The following is a 23,534-nucleotide window of genomic DNA, read 5'->3' on the forward strand; positions in this document are numbered from 1 at the left end:
AAATCCTGCCATTTATGACAGCATGGGTGGATAAATGACGTCAGATAGAAAAAGACAAATACCGTGTGATCTCACTTATATGTGGAATCTTAAAAATAAAACTCACAGAAAAAGATTCAGATTTATAGTTACTATTTATAGACAGGGATTGGGAGATGGGAAAACTGGATGGGTAAAAATTACAGACTTCCAATTAGAAGATAAATAAGTGTTGGGGATATAATGTACAACATCATAACTATTGTTAAAACTCTGTATATCTGAAAGTTAAGAAAGTAAATCCTAAAAGTTCTCATCAGAAAGGAAAAAAATATATTTTTTCTTTTTTTGTATATATATGAGACTATAGATGTTAACTTATTGTGGCAATCAATTCAAGATGTATATAAGTCATTATGCTATATGCCTTAAACTTATATAGTGCTGTTACGTCAATTATATCTCAATAAAATTGAAAGAAAAAACTCTGAAGAAAACCAAGGAAGAGACACTATAAAATCAGAATACTGGTCCCCTTTTTGAAGGAGAGATATAGGAAATAAAACCTGTAAAGGAGCATTTGGGAACTTTGGGGTGATGGCAATGTTCTATTTCTTGATCTGAGTGGTGGTCAGACAATCATTCTGTAATAATTCACTGAGCTATACATTTTTGTCTTATATTTTGTTTCTCCATGTATATTTTATTTTTTAATGGTTTAAATACACTATTTTTAAAAAGCTAATTGAATGGATAATTAAATTCAATTATAATTTACACTATCTCACTCAATTTATAGAAGTAAACAAAATTAGGTTAGAATTTAAATAATACTATTTTGTTTGTTTGTTTAATAATATTTAAATAATACTATTAACCAATTTGATCAGGTATCTATAGAGTACTCCACACAACCAGTGCTAAATGCAATTCTTTTCAAATATACATGGAAAATCCATCAAGACAGACTATATGCTGGGCCACAAAACAAGTCCCAATATACTTAAACACATTAAGATAATGTAGACTATGTTCTCTGACTACAACAGAATTAAATTATAAATCATGAGCAGACATCCAGAAAATCCCCAAATATCTGAATATTAAACAGACTTGTATATAATCAATGGACCAAAGAAAAAAATCAGAGAAATAAAAAACATATTGGCCTGAAAATGAAAACACAATATATCAAAATTTGTGAGATGTAGCTAAAATAGTCTTTAGAGAGAAATTTACAGTATTAAATTATATTACAAGAGAAAGATCTAAAGTCAACTATTTAAATGTCTAATGTTTAAAAAGCTAGAAAAGTAATATAAACCCAAAGTAAGTATAAGAAAGGAAAGAAGAAATGTAAGAAATCAATTAAATAGAAAACAGACAACCAAAGAAACTGAAGCTGGTTCTTTTCTTATAAAATACAACACATCACAAAAGCACACATGCAGGGACTTCCCTGGCGGTCCAGTGGTTAAGAATCCAGTTTCCAATGCAGGGGACACAGGTTCAATCCCTGCCTGGGAAACTAAGATCCCACATGCCATGAAGCCCATGTGCCTCAACTACTAAGCCAGCACAGTGCACCTAGAGAGAAGCCTGTGCGCTCCCATGGAAGATCCCACCCGCATGCTGTAATGATGAAACTGTGTGCAGCAACTAAGATCCAGTGAGGCCAAAAAAAATAAATATTCTTTTAAAAGAGCACATACACAAAAAAGACAAAGTGCAATGATTTACCCATGAACACCCTGTAAGGACCACTTGATCAAGAAATAGAATATAATCAGCACCCAGGGTCTCCCTACACATTCTGTTTCTTCTCAATCATTAACCTCTCCATTCTTCTCAAAGCAATCACTATCCAAACTTTTATGCAAATAACTTCCTTGCTTTCATTATAATTTTACCACTTAAGAATACATCTTCAAAATCTAGGATTGAGTTTTACCTGTTTTTATTAACTTCATATAATGAGATATATTACTATTAGATGTGTTTGCTTGCTAGTCACATATTTTCTTAAGTTAAATGTCTGTTCAAATCTTTTTAACTGAGCTGTCTTTTGAAACAATCAATACAACTGACAAACTTCAAGCTAGACTGATCAATATAGACACAAATAATCAGTATCAGCAATGAAAGAACTGACATAATTACAAGTGTTACAGACATTAAAAGAATAAGGAAATATTATTATTAAAAACCTTACAGTAATTAATTTGACAACCTGGTTTACACAAAGCAACTAATCCAGAATAACCACTTGAAATTTCTTACATTTCAAAACCTTTAAAAGTGTCCTTAGATCTGTATGTATCCTAAGTCATTTGAAAAAAGGATAAACATATCAGTTTATCTCAAAGCACATCTTTAAGTACCTATGATATGTGCTACCATTAAAGGTTCATCTTAAAGACATGGTCTTTTCTCATAGTCATGCAGTCTTCATTTGGCTTAATGACTCCTGGAAAAACAAACATGAATAAGAGACAGCACAAGATTTATTAAAGATCATAATGCTCTCATTTATTAGCGAAAAAAAACTTTTGTGATATTTGGGGGGAAAACAGCTTGCTTAACAGTAAAATTCTTTCTCTTTGAAAGGAGTTAGTAAAAAGAAAACAATATTCATTGTATGAAATAGGATCTCAAGGTAGGAAAAACAGAACACAATATATTTTTGATATAAAAATTTAGGTATGCCATCAGCAGCATTCAAAATTAGCTGAGTATCTATACAATTATAAAAATTGAATTTTTAACAAAGTGTCTTAAAAGCTTATCATATTAGAACAGGCACAATGTTCTGTAGGCATATAAACTCCCCACGGGCTTTTAAAAATCTGTCATCCCAACTGCACAATCAGAATGTACAAAGCAGCAAAAGATCATAGTTCAGAGGTTTTAATTGTTTTTCCTTGTTCAAAGTGGCTAAGTCAAGCAAATATATTGAAAAAGGCAAAGAAAGCACTTTTTATAGAATTAAGACCACAAAATTACATATAAACTATGGTTCTCCTTTAAGACACTAAAGAAGTATAAGGTTCATCTGTACTTAAGGTGCATTAACCTCTTCTTACAGTTTGGAAGTTCAACAGGCAGAAAGCAACATTCTGCCCAGTTTGAGTCTCCATTTGGTCTCAAAGGATGGCTCCCACGGATCCACAATGATATCATATCTAGGCAGCCATTTATATCAGGGAATTTTTGCCTATGCTATGTCTGTTTTTTGGTGCTATGTATTAAATGTAATGACCACCGTAGCAATTATACTCCAATAAAAAAATGTAGTGACATTGTTCTGAATATACACCTCAGAAGTAGTTGTTTATTACAATGCTGTGGGTTGTTTATTACAATGCTATGATTTGACCTTTCACTTCAAATAGCCATGCTCCTTCTGCCTAGTGAACATACTCTTCCCTGCTTTCAGTTCATTCCATCTATAGAAAATGCTTTGTATATTTTCAAGCTCATCATCAGTTTATCAGCTCCAGCTAAAAAAGAACATAATTTTATTCAGTCAGTTTACATCAGCAAAGGCACTGATGGTCCCTGGGCTCTGCTCACAAGCTCTGCAGCAAAATCTCTACTTTGTGAAGTGCTTTGTGAAGCCAAGGGGCAGAAATCTGAGCCATCAACCGCAAAGCGTAAGCGTACCAGGGCCTTAGGAGTGTTATCAAGGCATTTAGGGTAGAACTAGATAACTGAAAAGTGGGACTAAATACCCCAAGTAAACTGGGCAACTACACCACATAGCACTCTTCCCTTGACCAAAAACTCTCCAGATCTCAGAATTTCATAAAATGATAAAGAGAAGGTACTTTAAAGTCACATGATTTAACTTTCCAACTTCTTAAATAAAAACTGATAAAAAAATGTAGACTTTTAAATGTAAATTCTTTTGTTAATCTTTTCAAGAGCTACACACATATAAATCTGTATTTAACATCAGGTGAAAGTCTATTCACTTTTTTAAAAATGCTAACTGCAAGGAAACTACTGCATATCTAAAAACTTAAGTCTTGGATTTTAAAATCAAAAGAATGATGCCTACTATCTAGCAAAATGACTTTATAAAACTGAAACACTGATTTTGTTGTTTTTACTTGCTTAAAATGAAGTTTAAGGATGGGTTGTGAACTCTGAAGTATCTGTAATTCTGCAGCTGACTCTAGTCAGAAGTTATCTGAGGAAAGAGATGAGAAAACAAGCCTTGTATAGGCAACCCCATACAAAAAGAATACCGAAGTCACAGGGCTGCAGTTTCATTTTCCAATGCATTCCACCAAGTCTCATCACGTGTGTTGTAACACATGTCACTCTCATGGAGATACCAAAAGCAGAAGCAGCCAAACCAGTGCCCCCACACCATTTTTTTTTTTTAAGGTATGACCCTCTTCTTAATTATCTTTCCTAATGGAAGTATCCAAAAGTAATTTTAGATCCATTTCATGATTATATTTCTTGCTTCTGAGCATATACTGATTAGGGTAGCACTCAGGTGGATAAACCACACAGGAGTGATTCACAGAAGCTCCAAGCACTGATACTGAGGCCAATGAGAATGCTCAGCCAGATAGTGTTTTGCTCCTTCCCAGAGACAAGACAGTCTGTGAAAGGGAAAGAGGAAACCTTAGGCCAGGTCTCAGCAGCCCATAGCCATGGGCACAGGCACGCAGAGAAGCTGGAGAGCCAGAGGACACCCTGAACACATCAGGCAAAAGTGAAGAACTCTGAGACAGGAGATGGGGGGCAGTGAGTTAGAAAACAAGCTAGCCCAGCATCAGACAGGCAGTTTCTAAGAGGCAGGGAAACCTAAGAAGAAGCCAGGCCTCCAGGACTGGAGAGCAGTGCTGCTCCCAGCACAGGGGTTACAGGCCAACACAGCCAGGGAAGAGCGTCCAGGCCAGCCTCCCACCCAGCTGCTGGAAGCACCGCCTTGAACAAACACATCTCTTGTCTACAAAAGAGCCACCTCAATGGCTCCCTTCATTCCAAAATGCAAAGATCTAACCCAGCAATGAACAGGTAAGGCGGAAGGCAGAGGGGAAGGGAAACAGAGCATGAACAGCCACAGGATCTAAAACCCTAACTCTCCACTCCTTGTCTCATCCATGGGGTTGCTTTTAACCAGCACTATGGCTTGGTAACAGATTTCAGTACATTTGAAATGGGCACCTACAATGTGGCAGACAAAAACAAGTAGGGAAGCAACCAAAAGGTAAGGCAGCAGAAAGAAAAATGTAGGAGTCTGGGAAGATCCTGGAAGGCAAGATCACCCACGAGCTGCTAAGCTATTGGAATGGACCTGTCTGAGCAAACTGGCCACAGGACTCAAGAGTAGACAAAGTAGGAGCCTTTAGCTAAGAACTGGCATCCTCTGCCGGTGAGATCTGGTACAGACCCTTTACCCTTTCTGAGGCTGTTTCTTGTCTAGGACTGCTAGCCTATGGTAACTCACTCTAGTATGCTTGCCTGGAATATCCTATGGACAGAGAAGCCTGGTGAGCTACAGTACGTAGGGTCGCAAAGAGCCAGACACAACCCAGCGACTAGCATACACTGCTAGTCTAGCAAAGTTATTGTGACTATTCAGTGAGATGTTGCATGGTGATGTCTATAGTGCCAGACACAATCTACAAAATAAATCTTTTTAGATAAGTTAATGACCAGAGACATTCACCCTGTCACCTTCAATGGTCATCCATTATTGTCAGGCTTAAATAATAATACCCACCTTTTACTGAGATATTTACCTATGCTGGGCCCCCTGCTAAGCACTTTACATATTTCTCATTGACATCCTGCAATGATCCAGCAGCAATTATCCCCATTATTTTTAAACAGATGAGCAACGTGAGGACCAGAGGTTAAGGAGCTTGTTCAAGCTGACACTAGCATGTGATTGAGCCACGACTCACCCAGACCTGTTTCACTTCAGAGCCCACGTTCACCACCACTACATCATACAGGCCAGGTGACCTCTTAACCTCATGTCTCACAAAGTCCAAGTCTAGCCTCTGAAAAAGGTACAGAGGGGTCAGCCACAGAGATCCTGTGGCTGTTTGTGGCCTTCAGGCTAGTTGAAGCTCACAGTAAGACCAGGTGAGTTTCACATTAGCTTTAAAGAGAAGAAACAATGAAGACTCCTGACTTCCTTCTGGCCCCATTCAGGGCCCTTCTGAGACCTGAGCAGTCTCCTGGAAGCACCTGGCGTGTGAAGGTAACCAGATGGTAGTATATACTTTCCACTTCTAGCTGAAGGTGTATTAGGGGTCTCAGCAGAAGACAGGATGCCCTTAACAGCCTAGAAAGGACCCAGTAACATTGGTTCCTCACTCTGGCAACATCAAGCCTGTTCATACCTTCCCCAGATCAGAAGAAAAGCCTTGCCAGTCTGAGGTCTCAGCTACCTCAGAAAAAAGAATTCAGCAATTAGCAAGCAAAGAGACAAAAGGTGGAACACTGCGTTTAATTTGGAGGTTCCCAGAGCAAGAGCCTGAGTGGACAGGCCAGACCTGGAAGAAGAAAAGAAAGGCAAACCCAAACAGACTGGCTTTGAAGGAGACTCTGGAGGCCCTGCAATGCCAAGAGCTCTGATGAACAATACAGGACTTTCTGATGGTCATGCAGCAAGGAGGGGCAAACAGACGCAAAAGAACTGATGAAGAGGCCGCAGATCCAGGAGGAAGCTTCCCACAGGGAGACTAAGCAGGAGAAGATACAGTGATGTAGAGGACTGGGGCCAGAAAAGGAACAAGCTTGCTGATGAAAACGGGGAAAATAGTTACAGGAGATATCACCAGAGCCACATCCAGAAATGCGGGTTACAAAGGGGACTTAAGTGGGGGCACCCAGGCTCAGGACTCAATTCTGCCATCAACTCTGATTTTGGGTAGATCTAGTAACTTCTCTGAGCCTTGATTTTTTTCAGACTGCCAAGTAGGTTAACAATCTCTGCTTCATCACAAGGCTCTTACCAGGACTAGACAAGATCAGGGACACGAAAGAAGTCTGTCTGTGATCAGGCTTCAGGCTGTGATGTGGCCATTTTGCAGCCCCCGGTGTCTTCTCCCACTGTTTCCAGCACAGGCTCCAGTGCAAAACACTGGGACTGTTTAAAGATCACTGGGTAGGCATGCCTACTTTCTGCTGGCTCCGTGGTTGGGCTTTTCTTCCCACCTACTCTCCCCTGGCCCCATTCCAGGGGAGAATGGAAAATAAAATCGGTTTAAAAGCAAACATTTACAAATAATGGTGGGGGGGGGGGGGGGCGTGCGGAACACAGCAGAGAGCAGCATGGTTTTCCACCTCCTGCTGGCTCCTGTCCAAAAGGAAACACTAGTATTTACTGCTGCAGCTTTGTTCTCTTTCAATCTGGTTCCAGGAGGTCAAGAGTAAAGATACATTGGGGTGGGAGAAAGAAAGAAATGAAAACCCAAGAAGAGTTATGCAATAAGCATTAGAAAATACATACCCACCCAACACTGTAAAGCAACTATACTCCAATAAAAAAAAAAAGGAAAGAAAATACATTCCATAGTCAGGTGTGGAATCAGAAGAGAGCTGTTCAGGTTTAAAAACAACACACATCATCAGAAAGTGCTTTTCTACTTCATTCCACAGCCAGTTTCTTCACAGGCTCATGTTCAAATGTCAGGATGGCAGCTTGTTCCTGGACACCAGAGTAGAAGTATATCCATGTTGTATGGGGCAGGCGTGACACGCTGAGGGACAAATCTACAAAGTCCCATTGATTCCCAAACTCTATCCCTTCTTGTTGCACCTGAGTATCCAATAGTGCCATCTGTCAACTGGGAATCACTGGCTCCCAAGGCTTATCTGCTGCTGTTAACAAGGTTTTTACCCACAAAAACTTAGTGGAACACCATCCTAAGGTATATGAGGAAGATTCCACTCTGTCAGATACAGAAACCCATTTCTTGTATCATGCGGCAGACATTTGGGTTTGGGAACACACAGTTGCCTCCAAAAGCAATCCTCAAAAGTTCAAAATGCAAGCCACGTGTTGCTTGCAAGATCAAAGGCACATGTCTGTGAGATAGAGGTTTAGAAGATATTTACAACACGGTCTACCCATATCCACACGGTGTTTTCCAGAGCTTTGCAAACGTGGCTGTGTGTTATGCAAGACACACAGTAAAACACTTCTTTACAGCGTCCCTGGGAGGAAAAAACACAAAGAAAAACAGGAGATCATCACCCCAAAGCTTCCTGGAAATGGTAAAGGCCCTCCTTGAGATTTCCCGGGCACTCAGAGTAGCGTGCTGCAGAGCAGGAAGCACCTAGACTATGAGGTCAGACCTACATGGCATCAACTTCAGCTTCAACATCTACTAGCAATGTTATACTGGGCAAGTTACTTGCCTTATTTGAATTTCAAATTCCTCATCTGCAAAAGGGCATGTTCCCACCAATCCTACTGACCGGTTTGGGGATTAACGCACTGAACAGAGGAGGTATTTAATAAACAATAGCTATCTTGACAATCAGAGGAAAAAATAGGAAGAAAGCAGACATTTTCTGAAACCAAAAAATTAGTCAGGACTGTGTACTTTAATATCAACCAGAAGCACAGAATGCACTAAAAACATTAAATGAAATAAAGTGCTAATTTAAGGAGGTCTTGAGGTCAGAAGCTCAGAGTGAGAAGGGGTGAAACTATTCTTAGTTATCATGAGTCCTTTCAGGCCAAGGTGGGGTCAAGTGAGTTGCCCAAGGTCACACTGCTAATTAGGAAACTGCAGTCCTCCAGGGTTCTGGCCCTGCTTACTTCCCTTTATGAATTCTTTTCTGAAATGTTCCATCAGTGGGATAGAGCAAGAAAACAAGCATGAACCTTCCATGCTTTGCTCAGTGATCATTAAGGTGCTATCACCTTTAAGAAAATATCCACAAAGTTACAGGTTAAAAAAGTGATAAGGAATCTATCTATCTATCTATCACAGCAGAATGTTCCCAGCATCAGGAATTGGTAGACCTGGGTCAATGACCATCACTGATTGTATTATAGGTGGGGCTGGGGATGAGCCTCAGCTTACAAATGCATAAAGTCATAAAACAGATGTATAACATCTGCCTGTTTGCCTCAAGGATTTTTCATAAACATATAACAGCATCAGCTCTATAAAACCACCCTAAAGGACCTATGCAAGCATATCTTCATCCCCAAATAATTAATGTTTTAGTCCTAAGGAGAGTCAGTCTTACCTTGCAAATGGTATGTAGGAAAGACTGTACCTACAATGAAAAACAAACAAAAGATCTGGTCAGATGAAGTGAGTGGAAGGTTACACAGTGAACCTTATAACAAGGAAGCAAGTATCATCTGTAATCAAAGTTGGAGGGCAAAATGCCCATGTGGTGATAACTGTCACCTCAGCCTCCCAGGGTTAATCTTTAACCAAATGAGCGAGCAACATCACCTACAACACACAGATTCCAGATACCCTAGAAGCCCTATTCTTAAAGAACACTAAATAAGATCCAGATCAGTTGTCCCCTAATATTTTACAAATCCTCAACAGAATGTACCTTCTACCCAAATGGGATAAATTTTCTGCTCTGGGCCTATTAATTGTAAAAGAAGTGAAAAGAGAATAGGTAAAGGTGGGGAAACGCACTACCAATTGCTCTATGGATGAAAGTATAAGCAAGCTGTGATTCTTTTTTTTTTCCAACTATGATTCTTTAAGAACCCAAGCCCACAGATTTCCTGGTGGTCTCAGTTAACTCAGCCCCTTCCCCAGGAGGGAAGAAGCTGGCCACACCCTAAAAGACCAGGCCTGGGTGTCAGGCAGGCTGGAAGTCAACCAGCCCTAAGAAGGCATATATAGTTGGAACACATCAGCGTTGTAACAGGGCCATTTGCTTCTGCCCATAGGAATGCCAAACCTTTAAAAACTGGCTTCATAATCAGTCGATAAGCAAAGAAAGGCATGTGCATGTGAGGACTGATTTCTGCCTCCAGAAGAAAACCAAAATATAAACATAAGCCTTTATACCAGGCCCTTTCAATACATAACACACTGTACGTGTCATATTAAAACCAGGCCATCCTTCTCTTGATTCTGACACTCACTATGTACAGAAGCTCACTTACTTGGAACAGAGTAAACAACAAAGGGAGTTTTGAAAGTACATTTATTCAAAAGTCCAAATTACTAAAAGGAAGAATGGATGTTAAGCATGCAGTCTCAAGACTGAGTTCTATCAAATAAGACGACACTTGATCCCTGGAAGTTTTAAAACTTTCAGTCCTTCTTTCTTTGCATTAGAGCCAACATTTTTTTTCCCACAGTAGATCTAGTCACATTTTTATGAAACTGTCCTGGCAGATATCATCCTTTGATAAACTGTGGACATATTACGGAAATGTCTCAGGAGCTGTTGTCTCCATTCGTCCCTGGGCAGGTGTGAAATGGCCATGAACCTATAGTTCCTTGGTTTTGAGTGATAATGTCTCCAGTGGTCCTTTCTCTATGCTTGGGCTCTGGGCCACCATTCTCTGGTCGTGCTACAGCCCACAGCCACACAGTTTTCCATTTCATCAGTCACTGTTCCTGGACAGAGACACTTTTTGTCGTTCTGTTAAATGATTCATCCAACCATAAATATAACACTCATGATTTTTTTTGCCAGTTTCCCTTCTCTTTAATGTCTATTTGACTCACAGCCTCTTTTGACCAGCCCCTACAATACTTCATTGTCCTTGTCCTTACTGGACATGGATGGTTGAATAATGTTAGCAACATCTCAAAACCAACCCTGAGCCCAGCAAAAATGCCACAGTGGACAAATAGCCTCCCATGACCACTCAAAACCACTAATGCCACCTATTGGCAGTGGGCTGAGTTGACAGGTTTTGGCTCTACAGTGTACTTGACTTGCATCATTAAGGATTTTTTAATTGAAAAGCTTCTGTTTTCCTAATCCTCCTACCCAAATCATGTGGGATTTTATCTCCTTCAGCTGCATTAGTCAGAGACTGATGTGGGAGGGGATGGCTGAAAAGGTTACTTACCACGTCAGGGCCAGAGACTGCAAAATGCAGAAGATGAGAGCAAGCCCTTTGTTGTGCCACTAGAAGAAAAATGATACGGTTACAGGAATGTGTATGACAAGAGGCACACACCAAAAAGGTTAAGGAAAATTAAAAGAAACACTTACCCAAAAGGCAGAACACAGGGTAAGTGCAAAACACAACTAGAGAGAGAATGGAAACGTTAATTAATATAGTGACAATGACAGCAGGGAGGGGAAGAGCTGTAAAGACATCATTCTTGACAAACTTACAACAGCACATCAAACTGCAGTAATCAGATTCTGTGATTATCACAGCAACCAAATGCATCCATTATTTCAAAGCATCTAAGCTACCTGATAGGACTTCCCTGGTGGCTCAGAGGTTAAAGCGTCTGCCTCCAATGCAGGAGACCCGGGTTCGATCCCTGGGTTGGGAAGATCCCTTGGAGAAGGAAATGGTAACCCACTCCAGTATTCTTGCCTGGAGAATCCCATGGACGGAGAAGCCTGGTGGGCTACAGTCCACGGGATCACGAAGAGTCAGACACGACTGAGCAACTTCACTTCACTTCAAGCTACCTCAGAACCCATGTTTTGGCAGAAGAGTTCAAATGAAACTGTCAATAAAGATTCATGTAGATTAAAAAGAGGAGGAGGATCCTCTTCTACTTTCAAACTTTCTCAAAATCTCTGCCCAGCAAACACAAGCACATTTCTGGTCTACCCATCCATCCATCTTTCCATTCAAATGTGCTAAAGTAGGTTTAATGCACACTTCTTTACAGTCTCTGGAATAGAAAGGGCATGGAAGGACAAAGGTTAACATGAGACGTCACTCTCAGAGCCCATGAGTCAGTTATCTGTTTGTATCTATTTACACCTAACACTTTCCCCGAGTCCTTTCTATTCCTTTTTTCTGGCTGCGCCACACAGCTTGTGGGATCTTAGTTCCCTGACCAGGGACTGGACTCAAGCCATGAGAGTGAAAGCACAAAGTCCTAACCCCTGGACACCCCTGCATCCTTTCTTAGAAAGTTCTTTCTGCAAGAGACTTCTTCAGCTCATCTACTTCCAGGGCTGGCCAAGAACAATTAACCCAGCTGTCAGTCACGCTTGTCCTCTCTATGCTGCTGTATCAGTAATTGCTCAATAAATATGATGGAAATAAACTGGTGCCCAGCATTGTACCCGATGCTCTGAAAGAACACAAAACAGTTGCAATGGACTTTTACCTATCTGAACAAATGAGATGTACACAAAACTAAAAACAGAAGTATATGGATCAAGTTACAATACTGTAATACTGATAATTATAACAGAAGTCCAGAGAATATGGTCTGGAATGATGGGATAGTCCAAGGGAACGAAATGGCCAAGGAAGAGAGAGGCATTCCCCATTAGGGACAGAAAGACAGGACAAGACTTAAGGCACTGTGGTGACCAGTAGGGAACAGGGGTGCTGAGCCAGAGGGAGACCAGGCCCACCACAGGAAAACTGACAAAAACAAACAGGATTCCAAAGTCAGATAATGACAAGGAGAAAAAGAGACCATGTTAGACTGGATACCCACTCTAGAGAATGAACCCAGTGTTCCTGAAGAATGCCCTCCAAGCTCTGCTTGTATGTGGCATCACCGGTTACCAGAAGGATGTCACAGCTCTCATTACCACACGCCTGCACGCATGCTGTCGCTTCAGTCACGTCCAACTCTTTGTGACTCTATGGGCTGTAGCCTGCCAGGCTCCTCTGTCCATGGGGTTCTCCAGGTAAGAATACTGGAGTGGGTTGCCATGCCCTTCTCCCGGGGATTTTCCCAACCCAGGGATCGAACTCACATCTCACGTCTCCTGCACTGGCAGGCAGGTTCTTTACTCCAAGCACCGCCTGGGAAGCCCATTACCACATGAGTTTGGCTAAATTGACAAGCAACACCTTCTGGGAGGTCTTTATAGAACTGGCAATACCTTAATACCAACTAAAACACAAGTCAGAGGGAAGAGAAAAATTATTAGATTAAGAATGCTCCAGTTGGCAATACCTTAATACCAACTAAAACACAAGTCAGAGGGAAGAGAAAAATTATTAGATTAAGAATGCTCAGTTGGCAATACCTTAATACCAACTAAAACACAAGTCAGAGGGAAGAGAAAAATTATTAAATAAAGAATGCTCCTGGGACTTCCCTGGTAGTCCTGTGGTTAAAACTCCTCACCCCCAATGCAAGGGGCCCAGGTTCGATCCCTGATGGGGGGACTAGATCCTGCATGCCACAACTAAGACCCAGCACAGCCAAATAAATAAATAAAAATAAATTTTAAAAAAGGGAACCCCTCTTCTGCCACAGTGGGTGCAGACATTGAGTTGTAAGTGAAGAGGAAAGAGAAAAGGGCAGAAGTCTATAGATTTAAGAGGGGAAAAAACCTCCAAACAACAGAAACAAAAACTCCTATTTTAAACAGGTAACTTCTGTTACCTGACAGGCAGACCTTACCAGCACCATGACAGTTGCAATCAAACGCGTAGGCTCAAACATTCGCTTCAGCTGTGCCATTGGTCCCATGAGGAAGACAGTGCTAAGAAGCAAACACAGACAAGCCATTCAGACCAGAACAAAACCACACTGGGGACACCAAGGTGCCTCCTCATCGCCTGCTCCAGCTCACCTGTGGCAATGCAACCAACACTTGGAAAGCTCTGTGCCAGGCGCTGTGCTCAGGGCCTTTGTGCCTTATTCTTACTCAATCCATTAACAATTTATGAAGTGATCACAGAACAGTTACCATACTTATTTTGCAGATGAAGAAACTTAAATCCAGAAATACTTATTACTTATCCAAGGCCATCCAACTGGAAAATGGCAGAGGGAGGCTGCAGATGCATGTAGGCCTGACTCCAGAACTACCCCCAAAACCACTAGGCTAGAGGACCCCTCTCTTACAGGCGCTACCTTGGCCTGCTTAACAACCTACCCATGGAGACAAAAAGACTCAAGTAACTGAAAAAAGAAAAAACATATCTTACAGGCTTAGGTAGTTTATAAGTAGAGAATTCCATTTTCTTTCATAATCTCCAGAGAGTAATTCTAATGATGATAGTAGTAGCATCCATGATGTGTAGACTATTTGCTAAAGGCTAGATATCACATACATGATTCCATTTCATCCTCTCAACTACTCTGGCAGTTAGGTATTATTACACTTATTTTGGAGTTGAGAAAATCAAGTTCAGAAAGGTTAATTTACTTATCCAAGATCACACAGCTAGGCACTTAAACAAGCTGGCATCCCAGCCCACATGGAGTGGGATGCCATTGCCTTCTCCCATCTATTGGATTACCAAGCTCCAAAGGACAGGTTCAGCATGTCTTCTGCAGGGATGAAATTTGAGAGGTGGCTAATAAGAAAGAGTAAACACAAATGAATCAGACATGCCTAACAAAGCAAGAGCCAGGGCCAGCTGTAAGTCATGCTTCCCGACTCCTCTGACAGAAATGCCACAAGAAGCATCGCTCCAGGAGTAGCTGGTTATAGTCAGTGTTTAACACAAGTCAGCCAGCAGATAACATGAGCTACTGTGTGTTCTATAAAAAAAAAAAAAGCTAAATAAATCTACCTCTCTTTGAAGTGCCATTAAGTTTCCACTTGAATTCAAGGCTGCCAGATCAAGTGTTTGACCTGAGTGCACTCCTAAGCCTACACTGAACAAGAAGCAAGAGCCAAAGGTAGCTTTCAAAATTAAATGCAGTACATATACAAAAATATAAAAGATTACAGGTAAAGTCACAAACTCCTAGACACACACTGAAATAATTCACTCCCTTTATTATCTCCCCAAGCAATGCCATGAAGGGTCAGATCCATTAGGATCTGTTAAACAATTCTTTTGGACTAACACACCTATATACTTCTGCTCAATCTAGACTCTACATTATAACCTACAGTGCCTACCCAAAGCAGAACTCCCCAAAAGTTAGTCTTTGAGAGAGCTTTAGAGCAAGATTAGACATCTCCAAGGTCCAGCATGATACTTGCACAAGAATTCATAAATGAAGCTTCAGGAAGATGTCCAGTGCATTATACTTAACCATTTGGTTAACAATTCCAGCCAGAAAAAGACCGAAACTGGGGGACATGTAGAGACAAATAAGACAGAAGTGCAGCCCTTGTCACATGGTTTACACACCTGCAACAAGTCAGTGTAATAAAATGCTATCTGTGTTGTCACATAAATATATACGGGATAGACAGAGCCCATTTTAAAGGAGGAGGTCAGTGATTCTGAAGGGGAAAATGGAATTAAGAGAAGTTTCATAGAAGAGGTGACTTTTGAGTTGGGTATTGACAAATAAGCACGTACCCATCAAATAGGGGGTGCACATGGGCCAGGACCCCAGGCAGAGAAACAGTTCCAGCAAAGAACAAAAACGTTTGGGGGAAATGCAAGTTGAGCCTGGTTGAGGAGGAGGGCTGGAAGGGTCTGTCCCACGTGCATGCTGAGGGGTTTGGACTTCCCCTGCTGAGAGGGAATGGGGGCCCACTAAGGGGGTAAGTTGGGCTACAAAATGAGTGACTCCACAGTTCTGTGGAAAATGGCCTGGCGAGGGGTCCATAAAAGAGGCAGGGAAGCCCAACAGGAAATTCACACAGTCTTCAGAGGAGCAGTGATAGATGCCAGAGCTCTGAGCAGCTCCAAGAGCACCTTCTCCACAGGAAGTCCTCTTGGCTCCCCAGGTCGGGTCAGATCAGCTCAGCCCACCTGCCCCTCTCCCAGGCATCACTCTCCCCATATCCTGTATGTCTGTCTGCCTGGCCAACAAGTGAGGATCCAAACCCTGTTTGTCTGTGAATCCTCTGAGCCCAGCACAAGGTGAGAGCACAGAAGTCACTCAGTGAGGGGCAGAGCAGTAAGACTAGAGCAATGGAGAAGGTGGTGTTGGAGACGGTGCCGTTGTAAACCTTGAAGGAGTCATTCAACTGCTCTGCGCCAGGTAAAATTACAGTGGCAATTTTTACAAGTGGTTCTTGCCTCCTCCCCGGGGTACTTCAAAGATGAACTAAGATGTAAATACATGCTGAAGTTAAAAATACATATGTGTATCTATAGATGTGGTAGGATATAAAAGTGATGTGTTTTAACAACTTCTTTACTCTCCAAATCCTTATAATTACTGAAGCATCCTCCTTCACCTCCCTCTAAACACAATCGACATCCATTTCCCCATCTAATAATTGGCTAAGGTTAGATTTGAAAAAAAACAAAACCGTTACCTCCCAAGAGATGCGATGTTACCAAAGGTATAAAACACTGCGAAGAGATATAGTCCCTTCCTGGGCACCCAGAGCAAGAGAGTTCCCTGTAAGACAAGGCACAGAGCATTTGCACAGGAGGAACTTTGCACAGGAGGAACCCCTTCTACCACAGCCACAGAACCAGGAGTTCACAGAGGAACCTGTTCCCTCCCCGCACCCCTCAGCTCCCTCTCCACCTCTGTTACCTACCTCCCCCTCCTCTTATCCATGCCTTTCAGTGAAAAACAAAAGAGAAAAGGAGGTTGATGAAAGTAGAAAGAGGAGAGAAGAAAGGCAGGGGGAAAGACTGGAGGAGGGGAGAGAGGTCTTACCAGAAGTGAGCAGAGAATTCCTGCAGCAAAACAGGCAATGAAGCCTTTTATTCTGGTGCCCGAGCTTAATGAAGTTGCCTCAACAACCTAAAATAGTTTAAAAATAAAAAAACTAATTACATACATGTGTATGCATATTTAATCACCAAAACAAAGGATACACATAATTAAATTTACACTTTGTGCTGAGGAAGGCAGGAACATGGACTCCTAATTAGTCATGTCTACAATAGCCCTCATGAGTCACTGAATCCAGCTCCTTATCCGTCCCATGAAACTCGTCTCCTGTAGCTAATTAGAGGCTGCCAACTGCTGGCTGAATGTCTGCAGAGGTGAAAACTCTCTGCCTTAAGCATAATGGACTTCACAAACAGAGAGGCAAGGCTGCAGAAGATCCTAGAGTAGCCTGAACCCTTACGGCAGCCCAAGCAAGATGAGGACACCTAGAAAGGCATGAGCTCTGCCTGTAGAGGCCCAGAAAAGGGGAAGAGACGGGGGGCACTCAGGCAGCGGGGCCCATGGGGCACCATCTCCTAATTCAACCAGTCAAGTTTTGCCACTCACTGCTTTTGCTGGCCCTTCCAGGACCCAGGAGGAGTCTGACTCTCATCCTAATCAGGATTCTTATCCAAGTCTATTCACTCTTGGTAGAAACTGTTCTTCAAGGTGCTGGCATCAGCCAAGCCACCCTCATGTGAGACGGATCCTAGTTAATTAATGACTGTCTTACTCATCCCTCTCTGCCACCACGATTGATCCTTCCCAAAAGCAAAGTTCAGAAGGGGCCAAGATTTACAGACAAACTCTGCTAAAACAAGGGAGCCTATGAGTAGCTCTTGAGGCTATTTTTCCCCATGTCAAAGATGACAGTCAGGTGTCTGCACCAGAGACATGAGGCCTGTTCACCTCATGCACTGGCCACAGCTGTTCCAAGCTGCACAGATAGCTGCCAGGGAGACCAAAGGCCTTTCCTCCAGCCCAGATGAGGCAGGGCAGCCAGGCGCCATACATATTCATTCACTCAGGCCTCACCTCAAGTGGGCAGCACAGTCTCCACCAGGCCATGTGGTAAGAGCTTACAGACTCCACATCCCCTCAGCTAATGGAAGAAGGGAGTGTGGTAGAGGCTGCGAAAGTCACTAGATGGGCACCGCCTTGATTGCTCCCAGCTTAGGAGCCTGTTCTCAACCCTGTCTCCAAACTTCCTGTCAAACCAGAAGCCAGAAGAACAGGACCAGAGGCTCCCCCAGGCATGGCAAGCTTTGCTACAGCACGGCTTCCTCTCCACTCACAAGAAAAGTATTTAGGGCAGCTTATCAAAAGAGGCTCTCCTGTCCCATCTATTCACACATATTGAAAGTGGGCTCATGACACTCCAAACCCCCTCACACACACACGCGCGTGCATACAAACACACAAAGAGCACCTCCAGACACACATGGCCACAGAATGCACGAATGGCACGATCAGAGATGGTGACGTGCAAGGGGAGCAGGGAGTCCGGAGCTGACAGCGGAGCCACCTGATTCCACACTCTCCCCCGAAATGAGCCTTGTGATGGTCTGTTACCAGGCTTTACTGGCATCCCAGAAAATCGGGTTAGACCCTTTGTCAACCTCCTACCAAAGACAGAGGGAAAAAATCAAAAGCTACCACTCTTGCTACTCATGCAAGCACCAAAGAAGGTGCTGGTCAAGGTGGAAAAAGGAACAGAGCTACATGAGAAAAAAAAAAGTGTGGTAGCGAGATTGGAGGAGAAGGCGATGGCAGCCCACTCCAGAACTCTTGCCTGGAAAATCCCATGGATGGAGGAGCCTGGTGGGCTGCCGTCTCTGGGGTCGCACAGAGTCGGACACAACTGAAGCAACTTAGCAGCAGCAGCAGCGAGATTGGATAGGACTGCTTGGCATCTACAGAGACATTTTAAGAGTCATCTGTTTTTTAAAGAAGATAAGCCACAAAATATCAATCTAATATGGCCTTGGCATTTAAAGTACAAAATAGTCTCAAAAGGATGATGAGATGCCAGCTCTTGTAAAAATTAAAATCATTTGTTATAGGAAGTAGTTCTGGTTTCTGCCTTCAGAAAGGAAAGTAACATGTTGGTTCTACATGTCTCTCAAGCTGACTACCATCCAAATGTCACCCTATTTGCCAAAACAGGGGAGAGGGCCATAATTTTTCATCCATGTAATGACGAGTTCTTTCACACCCTGCTTGGTCACAGGCCAGAGGAAGCTGTTCCTGTTGCTCCACTTCCAACCAGACCCAGCGAAAATGAAACACTTCTTTTTGTCAGTTTGTGAAGATCAACCGTGTGGATGCAAAATAACTCCCTAAATTCACGGTTTCTAGAAACTGCTAGTGCACTTTTTGGAAATTAGAGTAGTTGGAATAGCACCTGGATAGAAGCTGTAGGCCAACAGCTCGCAGGCTTCTGACGCAGTTATGCACAAAGGTCCCTTTGACTCTAGAATGTGGAGAGAAGAGGAGCTCTTGCCAAAATAAGAAAAACTGAGAATCATTCAGGAAAACAGGATTGGTAACCAGAAGAAAGTGAGAAAGGAACACTGCTTCATTCCTGTGCTTTCAAACCAGGTACCATTCAGACCTTCCTTGTCTCCACAATCCTATAAAGAAAACACAAAACCTCTATTTTCAGAAAGCCCACGGAAAATAAAGGTTGAAGTTGGATTTATGAAGACCAGGTTATCAGTTAGAAAACTCATCAAGAAGCCATCTGTGACTAGACATTACCAGGCAAGTTTTATAATTCTGCAGTTTCATGCGTAGGAGAAACAGAATTAATCATACTTCTATTGTTTGCATTAAAAGAATGACATTTCTTTAAAGCACTCATTTCTGGTGACATCTGACAGCTTTTATGATTGAATGCAAACTCTTGAGAAACCTGTAAGCAGGTCAGGAAGCAACAGTTAGAACTGGACATGGAACAACAGACTAGTTCCAAATAGGAAAAGGAGTACGTCAAGGCTTTATACTGTCACCCTGCTTATTTAACTTCTATGCAGAGTACATCATGAGAAACGCTGGGCTGGAGGAAGCACAAGATGGAATCAAGATTGCTGGGAGAAATATCAATAACCTCAGATATGTAGATGACACCACCCTTATGGCAGAAAGTGAAGAACTGAAGAGCCTCTTGATGAAAGTGAAAGAGGAGAGTGAAAAAGTTGGCTTAAAGCTCAACATTTAGAAAACGAAGATCATGGTATCTGGTCCCATCACTTCATGGCAAATAGATGGGGAAACAGTGGACACAGTGGCTGACTTTATTATTCTGGGCTCCAAAATCACTGCAGATGGTGACTGAAATTAAAAGACACTTACTCCTTGGAAAGAAAGTTATGACCAAACTAGACAGCTTATTAAAAAGCATAGACATTACTTTGCCAACAAAGGTCCATCTAGTCAAGGCTACGGTTTTTCCAGTAGTCATGTATGGATGTGAGAGTTGGAGTATAAAGAAAGATGAGCGCCGAAGAATTGATGCTTTTGAACTGTGTGTGGTGTTGGAGAAGACTCTTGAGAGTCCCCTGGACTGCAAGGAGATCCAACCAGTCCATTCTAAAGGAGATCAGTCTTGGGTGTTCATTGGAAGGACTGATGCTGAAGCTGAAATTTCAATACTTTGGCCACCTCATGCGAAGAGTTGACTCATTGGAAAAGACTCTGATGCTGGGAGGGATTGGGGCAGGAGGAGAAGGGGACAACAGAGGATGAGATGGCTGGATGGCATCACTGACTCAATGGCCATGGGTTTGGGTGTACTCCATGAGTTGGTGATGGACAGGGAGGCCTGGCGTGCTGCGATTCACAGGGTTGCAAAGAGTCGGACACGACTGAGCGACTGAACTGAACTGAAACAGACTTTACGGTTATGGAGTCCAACTTCACACACACACACACAAACACACAAACACAGAAATTTCACCAGCATCCTCAAGCCTTAAAAGCATAGGAAATGTGAGACAAGTCAGGACCAACATTTTCAAGGTGGTCTGGACCTAATAAGTAAAAACTAAGCCAAAAACAACCCTGAGAGTGATTCAGCTAGATACAAAATGCTTCCTGGGAGTCAGGACTCTTCGGGACTCAGGAAGTGCCACACAGTGATGTACATAATAAGAAATCTCACATTCAAGAAAGAGGAAACTGACAGCAGTGTTTTAGAACAAAAGAGAAGTACCTCGTCTTCCTAAAACAGACTTTACATGCCTGAGCTTACAACTCTTTAAAGCCCTTCATTGTATCCAACATAGGTGTTCACTATTTTAGGTAAAAACAAACTCAGCATTTATATTTTCAATCTCTACTACCATCATTCACTCTTGAGGGTCTGTCTACCATTTCATGATGGTTTTCTAAATCAAAATAACTTCATAATTCCCACTCTCCCCCCAAGAATTCTCAGGAAAAGAAAACATCTCCCTTTTGAACTCCAGCTCCTTTAAAACCTTAGTGACAGTCTGTGCAGCATAAAACTTAAGATAAGCATGACTATCAACCATCTAAATTTTCTTAGGCCTAGTCTGAGGTTGGGCTTAAGGGTTCATTTTAGAAGACAGAAATCAAGAACAGGAACTAATGAAATTACTTCTGAGCCTTGACCAATTAATAAAGGCAATGGATTTAAAAGAAGCCAGAGGCTGCTTTGAACTGTCCAAAAAATCTTAAACCCCAATTCCTATAACACTCAACATCTATAGTGTTACTTCTTCAAGGTGAAGATTCAGACAGCAAATTTTAGGGTTCTGAGATTTCAAGGAGGGGTGGAGGTATGAGGGTCACTCAAAATCAGCAACTGCAAAACCAAGTGAAAGCAGCATGCTGAGATAACAACTAAAGACACTGATGAAAATCAGAGGAAAAACTTAGGTACTTCTTTTTACAAATGAGGAAACCAAGGCCCATGGAAAACAAAAAAGAATAAAGAGAACTGTTATTTTGTCATCTACAAAGGGAAAAAAAAATAACAAAAACTCAAAGCATTAGAAATAAGCAATAAACATACTGTGTAGCTCTAGAACATAGCGGGTAATATTGCCCACGTTTCAGCTGGACCAAACCTTTCTAATAAACTAAACATACAAGCAGGCGGCCTCAAGAGGTTTTGGGCGTCTATGAAGTCTAAGACGTCTACGTGCAAGCAGAGAAATAAGATGTGGTCCCAAAGCTCCAGGAATTCACGGTTTTCCTGGATACAATTTACAGCAACAGTGTACACAAACGTCGGGTGGGCATGGCACACCCCACAACTTAAACCGAGCAATAACGCAGCCGAGGGCACCAGGGCGCGGCCACAAGCCCCGTCGCGCAGTGGGCATCGAGCAGGGACCCTCACCACGGCCTAGCCCAGGCAATCTATACAAGGACTCCCTCCGCCAGGTTCTCAGAGGCCTCTGCCTAGTTCGGCGCTAAAGTCTCTTCCCTGGCCAGCAGGAACGGGGCCGCCCACAGCCACCCTTCCTTTCGCAGATGTTTCTAGGTTTTGCTCCAGCGTGGCCCTCCTTCTGTGGGGGAGGGGGTGCGGAAGGTTGAAAGGGTGAAGGACAAAAAAGTAAACAGGTGCCAACTGCCCTATGCAGAGTGCCTGGGCCCTGGCACTTGGGGTGGGAAGTGAGGGGAACGCGAAGGTCTTGAGCCTGCGGGGGAGGAGAAGAGGGCAGAGCCAGAGTTGCTTTCCAAGAAACCCTAGAAATCCAGCATGCTTTTCTCACCAGCCAGCAACAAGAGCCGGCGGAGCTGGGGGGCGGGCTTGGTGCTCTCCGAGGCCCCCGACGGAACTTCCACCGCTGCAGGGGCGCAGCAGCCGCGGGGCGGAGGAGGGTGCTACCAGGAGGGTGGGGCGCCAAGGTGCACTCACCTCGGACAGGCCGCCCCGATCCTCAGCGTCCTGCCCGCTCAGCACCTTCTTCAGCTTGTCCATGGCGAGACGGGTCCACCCGGCTGCCCCTCCAGCCGCCTGTTGCGCTGGCTAAGTCTCAGGTTCTTCCGGGTGCTGCCCCTGCCGCCGCCAACCACAGCGCGCCCCGCCCAGGTACCTGCCCACCTGGCTCCGGCCCACGCAGGCGCCCAGCGAGGCCACCGCCCAAAGCCCGCCTACGCCCCGCCCTCTTTCTCCGGCTGATTTTGATCAGGGAAGGAGGGGTGGGCAGGAAGAGCTGGATTTAAGCCCTGCCGAGCTAGGAGAAGTTGCGGTTCTGCGTCCAGCGCTGCATTACACACTCCAAGAGGCAGCCCTCTGTTCCGGGAGCCCTCCATAGGTTCAGTTGACAAACGCGGAGTCCCTAGCACATGAAAGGCACTGCAGAAACAAGACTGACGCCTGGAACCCATCTTCCTGTGTCCCACACTCCCTCTGGTGTGGGTGCAAACTTACAGACAAATGCTGTGAGGAATCTGCATTCTTGTCCTAGTTACAGTGTAAACAAATGTTTAAAAATCACTTGAGGCCAACTGGAGTAAATTTAATAAGCTTTATGGAAAAGTTAACAAAAACACTACTGTAATTCCAACTGGAAATGCATCCAGAAGACTGCTTTTGGCAGAAAGGAGTAGAACTTGCTTGAGGGAGTGCAATCTATATTAGATGGTGACTGCAGCCATGAAATTAAAAGACGCTTACTCCTTGGAAAGAAAGTTATGACCAACCTAGAAAGCATATTCAAAAGCAGAGACATTACTTTGCCAACAAAGGTCCATCTAGTCAAGGCTATGGTTTTTCCAGTGGTCATGTATGGATGTGAAAGTTGGACTGTGAAGAAAGCTGAGCGCCAAACCGAGGAATTGATGCTTTTGAACTGTGTGTGGTGTTGGAGAAGACTCTTGAGAGTCCCTTGGACTGCAAGGAGATCCAAC

The 23,534-nt window shown here is 43.1% G+C and overlaps 1 protein-coding gene and 1 non-coding gene across 2 annotated transcripts; one reads left to right on the forward strand and one right to left on the reverse strand.

The window, feature by feature from the left end:
• Window positions 1-2,482: 2,482 nt before the first annotated feature.
• SFT2D2 (SFT2 domain containing 2) lies at window positions 2,483-22,691 on the reverse strand. Its single transcript, XM_040229927.1, has 8 exons — window positions 22,540-22,691; window positions 16,653-16,739; window positions 16,300-16,385; window positions 13,524-13,605; window positions 11,176-11,211; window positions 11,030-11,088; window positions 9,217-9,246; window positions 2,483-8,169 (listed from the first exon to the last, which is right to left on the reverse strand). The coding sequence occupies exons 1-8, from the start codon at window positions 22,600-22,602 to the stop codon at window positions 8,130-8,132; spliced, it is 483 nt and encodes a 160-aa protein (XP_040085861.1). The 5' UTR covers window positions 22,603-22,691; the 3' UTR covers window positions 2,483-8,129.
• Window positions 11,397-11,468, forward strand: TRNAW-CCA. Its single transcript has one exon. It is a non-coding gene; the product is annotated as a tRNA-Trp (tRNA).
• Window positions 22,692-23,534: the final 843 nt, after the last annotated feature.

Source organism: Oryx dammah, unplaced genomic scaffold (genome assembly GCF_014754425.2).
Source record: "Oryx dammah isolate SB20612 unplaced genomic scaffold, SCBI_Odam_1.1 HiC_scaffold_28, whole genome shotgun sequence".
In the NCBI taxonomy this organism is placed as follows: Eukaryota; Metazoa; Chordata; class Mammalia; order Artiodactyla; family Bovidae; genus Oryx; species Oryx dammah.

What these genes read in the sequence shown, in the direction of transcription:
- SFT2D2 (XM_040229927.1), bottom strand. Translation starts at nt 22,602, where the DNA reads ATGGACAAGCTGAAGAAGGTGCTGAGCGGGCAGGACGCTGAGGATCGG. An exon ending in GAATTCTCTGCTCACTTCTG is followed by an intron (nt 16,386 to 16,652) that starts GTAAGACCTCTC and finishes CTTGTCTTACAG; the next exon opens with GGAACTCTCTTGCTCTGGGT. An exon ending in AACATCGCATCTCTTGGGAG is followed by an intron (nt 13,606 to 16,299) that starts GTAACGGTTTTG and finishes TTTGCTTCTTAG; the next exon opens with CACTGTCTTCCTCATGGGAC.